Raw genomic sequence first — 4,850 nt, 5'->3', positions numbered from 1 at the left:
GGTGCTGTGTACCTGGAAGACCTGAAATACCACAAATAGATACATATCGATGATATGAAACCCTTCTCAACAGCTGCTTTCTAGACCATCACAGACCAGTCATGAGGTTCTATAAAACCAACCAGACTCACTAATGTCAGCAGAGCAGAGATGATAAATATTCTCAAAATAAATAGCAACCTCTTCTGTTTTGTGTGGCTACAAGTTTAACTAATACCATGTGAGCAAACAATCTTATGAAATCTGGAAATTAACTAATTCATACTCACAGTTCAACTTCTCATCAAATAATCTCATCAAAGATTAGATTAACCTGAGAATGTTACCCAGAATAACGCCTATTAACACATTCATATCACGGCTTTGCACAATACAACACACATTGTACTACTTCTGTTAATGTTTGCAATCATTCTTTACTCAAAGAAGATGCTACATTTGCAGTTAGAAAGTGATGAAAAACTGTTTTATGAAATGAGAATAAAATAGTGTGAACTTAAAAACTTTAAAAGCTATCTGGGATCATCTATATGACCACTTGTGCAGTGGGACATAAGTTTTTTTACACAGCAGAGTAGTTGTCGGAAAAGCAGGTGTTACTAATAACATTAACAGCATCTATGTCGTATTCATGTGTCGCAGTGAGCCATGGCGATGTGACAGGAAGCCATCCCGCACATTAGCAAGACCCTGAAACTGAAGCAGCAGAATTCAGCCATCTTTCATTTCATTATTTACACATATGCTTTTCCTGCTGTGACATGTCAAAATGTCCTCTTTAAAAAAGATCTATCGCAATTTACCACTCACATTAAGTTTTTTTTTTTACTTGAACCTAACTAGGTCCAGCTTTAGCCACTTTTAAAAGCAGTACAAAGAAAGACTATAGTGTCCTGTGCGTTCCTAACTGCCTTACATGTTGGATTCGCCAGAAGACTCCTGCCATTGGCCCCTTTTTTCTTGCCAGTATTTTTATTCTTTCTCCCTTTTATTATTAGCACCGTAGACGTTAAAATCAATGCAACAACTGTTTTTCTCTCAGTCAGTAGTCAGTTTTTACATTTCTTTTCTATCAGTACAGCATGTAAACACAAGAGGTCTGCATTTGTCCTGAAATGGAAACTACTGCTGTGGCTTATATACGTAAGCAAGTGATACATCTCGACTAATAACCAAAATGACACCCTAACTCCAAAACGCATTGTTTAAAAGTAAGAAATCCACCATTTAAAAACATTCTACAAATGACTAGTTTCATTCAAAATAAGTGTACTACTTCAAAACTGTATGGGAATCTGAAAGTTTTAGAGTAATTACATCGCTGTAATGGTATTTTGGAAAGGAAACCTATGAATTCAACATCACATTTCCAGCACACTCTCACGCTCTTTCTCTGACTAACACACACCCGTCTGTCAATTAGATGGTGAATAGACATGATTCAGAGGCCCTATAAGTAGCTCCTGCATTTCACTAGAGCAGCCCAATTAGTGTATGTCACGGCTCAAGCATCAGCATGGATCAATACAATCATTACTCCAATTTCCCCTCTTGTCATTAACACTCACACAGAAACTTAGTTCCACATGTGCATGCATTCACACTCACATCCACCAATCCTGCAAATGAAAATGCTCAAATCACTTACTATGTCTCCCCTGAATGGTGCAATATGTGCTGGTTTCATGAAAGATGAAAATGCAGGGAATTGCTGGAAATGTAACACTACATCGCACTTAGTGGTTGTTGTTGTTGTACACACACACACACACACACACACGGTTTGAAATGGTGGCACATTCATTCAGTGACACCTGCAGCTTGTGTGATTAAGAGGATGCTTAACATGGGGAAACAAATTAATACTGTGTCATTGCACAAGTTAAAAGCCTACTATAGTCACACTTACATTCTCTCTCTCTCTCTCTCTCTCTCTCTCTCTCTCTCTCTCTCTCTCTCTCTCTCTCTCTCTCTCTCTCTCACTCCATATCTAGAAAGACACCTGCATCATGCTGATATGGGATGTGTGCACATCACTGCAAGGACACACACACACACACACACACACACACACACACACACACACACACACACACACACACACACACACACACACACACAAAATTGTAGCTTATTCTCATCTCTCCCTCGCTCTAGGTCTCTCCCACCTTTCCTCCCCTCCCCCTACTCTCCCCTGTTTCTCTATAGCAGCGCAAGGTGCTGGGCCTATACTGCACATGCTGACATCAGCAACCAGCAGCCCCCCCAACCACTACCGCCACCAACACACACATCACACGTCACACATAAGAAACGTATATCAAGCAGGTCCCTCGCGACAGTGACATGGAATTACTAACAAATGTGATTGATGGTGATGAACAGCCCCATAAAAGAGGTCGCTGGTCCATGCCCTCTCCTCTTAATTAACTATAAATTACATGTCGAGCATTTCTTCCGTCACCTCCAACAACATACCTCACGTGGACTTACACCGCTCCATCTGTTTGTTACACTTGTGTTATTATCACGTAAAGCCTTTAACTCGTGGAATGAGAAAACATGTGAACCATTCAACCAGACATATCTGCACTTTAGGCCTACCTGATCCCCGGGCAAAGCCTACAGTAGCAGCTTCTACTCACTACACACACACACACAGGTAAAGGATATGGCCATTCGGTGATCTTTTTGGCGTATTTTCTGACGAAGTTATCCTCACTGAAGATGAACAGCGAGCGGTTGACAGTGAAACAGTTCTGGCGCACGGGAATGGGGTTATAGAGGGCCATGGTCCGGGCTCTCTGCGCCATAGACTGCTTGTACATTCTCTGGGTACCGGGCCCTCCGGGTGGACCGTGTCCATGGCCGTGGCCATGCCCGTGTCCGTGCCCGTGTCCGTGTGGTCCTCCTTGTCTGCTCCCGCCTCGGCCGCCCGGACCCCCTCCGCCGGGCCCACCGCCATACCTGGCCGGTACCTCATCTCCAAACCGCGCCATTCTCTGGACACCGAAAACCAATCTTCACGAAGCAGCGGAGAAGGAGACCAATGCTCAGCTGTGCAGCCACACAACATTACATCCCATCTGGATCAGAACGTCTTATATGCACAGCGGGTTGTCTTGTGAGCTTAGGCTGAACACCTGCACCCGGCGAGCGGTTATATGCTGGTTTTAGCAGACGAGGACGCCCATGTAGCCCACTGTCTTCTTCTCTGTGCGTCTCTGCCAACAGCCAATTGTGGGTGTGAGGAAATACAACGTGTGGTCGGCTGGCTGGCTGCTTGCACTGTAGGTTGTCTCCGTCTTAGTTGGTGCTTGTGTCCGTATAAAGCAGGATTCTTCCCCAACATGAAATCATGGGGAGACTGTAGCGCGTTAACATGAATGTTTCATGTTCTCCACGGTTCATGTCTGCATCAGAGCGCACCACAGCCTGCACCTTTCAGGGACATTTATTTTTGTGACTCTTATGACAGCATATATTGACTATCTAAACGCCTTTGATATCACACAGGCCTTAATAAATCAGACTGTCGAAAATCAATCTGAAAATAATGAGCAGCCTTTAGCGATGCCCGTCAGTGACGTTCAACATGACTTAAAAAGGCATTGAAAAAGGGGAAATCTACTATTATTTATTTATTTAGAAAAATCCGCAATGTTTGGCACAGTGTGTGGCAAAAAATGTGGCTCCCGCCACCTTACAGTTGTTTTACCAGTGCGCTCCGACGAGCCTTGAGACCAGCAACATTGGGGCATTTGTTAATAATGCGTCTTTTTTTTCAGAGTGCACAATCTCGAGTATAGGGAAGAGAAGGAGAAATACCGTCTTTCTTTTGAAATGTCGTTGTCATTGTTGTCGAGCGCTGGTGATGAAATAATTTCTCTCAAACGAATTCAATAACATCCTCCCTCGTTGCAACCATCATCTTCTCTCCGTCACCTGCGCGGCCATCCAGCAGCTGAGAACGGGACACACGGGACGGCGTCGTCAAAGACAAGGGTATGCCGGCCGCTTCTCCGCCGCCTTACACCCTCTCATGATCTTGGTTGAGCTGTTCGAGATGCAGCAGTGCCGAAAAAGTCCCTCACCATCCCCACCCCGAAAAGTCTGCCTTCGTCCGCACTGCTAAGCCCAAATGTCCTGGCAGAGCGTCCGTTCTCTCTCTCTCATTGGAGAAGGGTAGATGACTCCTCACGGCCTCCTCTCTCTTCGTCCAGCGGCCCCAAGGGGAGGAGGAGAGGGACAGACGGACAGATGGATAGATGGATGGATCCGTGAATGGATGGAGACACAAATGAAAGGGAGTGGACCGGCTGTTTCTTTGGAATTCAGACCGGAGTATGCCTATAAATTAAATAACTCGCACTGCGCGCAAAATCGTTGTCTCTAAAATGTGTGTGAACCACAATGAGAGCCTGATCGCTTCTGCGGCTGCAGCACATGACGCACGCAGCTCGTCCAACTTCCAGACGTGTGGCACAATCGGAGGCATCGACATAGCCCGTTTATTTCAAGGTGCTTCGGGCTACAGCCCTGCCCAGTTGGACCGGACCTCTCAAGCTGCCCAACTCCAAAACTATTTCAAAAATAGAGTCTGTTGGCGTAAAGGATGAGGTGGCATCGGCAACTGTGTGACTGTGTGTCTCATTTCCTTCCACCTTTGTGTGTGTCATAAAGACCTAATAACTATGCTTATTATAGCCAGATGCGCGCGTGTGTTTGTCGGAGAGGCGGGGTGTTGGCATCATGCAGCTTGAGCAGAGATACAGCTGCAAACTCAAAACTGACAATGACTGCGCGCACACGGGCGCGTGAGTAAGTAGCGTACATGCGCGTCAAAGTGC

At 45.4% G+C, this 4,850-nt stretch overlaps 1 protein-coding gene across 1 annotated transcript in view; it reads right to left on the bottom strand.

Annotated features, from left to right (window-relative positions):
• The window catches only part of cacna1aa (calcium channel, voltage-dependent, P/Q type, alpha 1A subunit, a), a gene marked incomplete at both ends in the record, with an annotated part of 72,084 nt that extends 69,085 nt beyond the window's left edge, over positions 1–2,999 (bottom strand). The window contains one exon of the mRNA XM_079233090.1: positions 2,661–2,999. Within this exon, the coding sequence (XP_079089216.1) occupies positions 2,661–2,999 (339 nt within the window). The remainder of the gene's footprint in view (positions 1–2,660) is intronic.
• Positions 3,000–4,850: the final 1,851 nt, after the last annotated feature.

The sequence above is a fragment of the Taurulus bubalis genome (genome assembly GCF_910589615.1).
Source record: "Taurulus bubalis genome assembly, chromosome: 17".
In the NCBI taxonomy this organism is placed as follows: domain Eukaryota; kingdom Metazoa; phylum Chordata; class Actinopteri; order Perciformes; family Cottidae; genus Taurulus; species Taurulus bubalis.
Note: the sequence above shows the minus strand (reverse complement) of the source record. Positions and strands in the feature narration are given on the sequence as shown.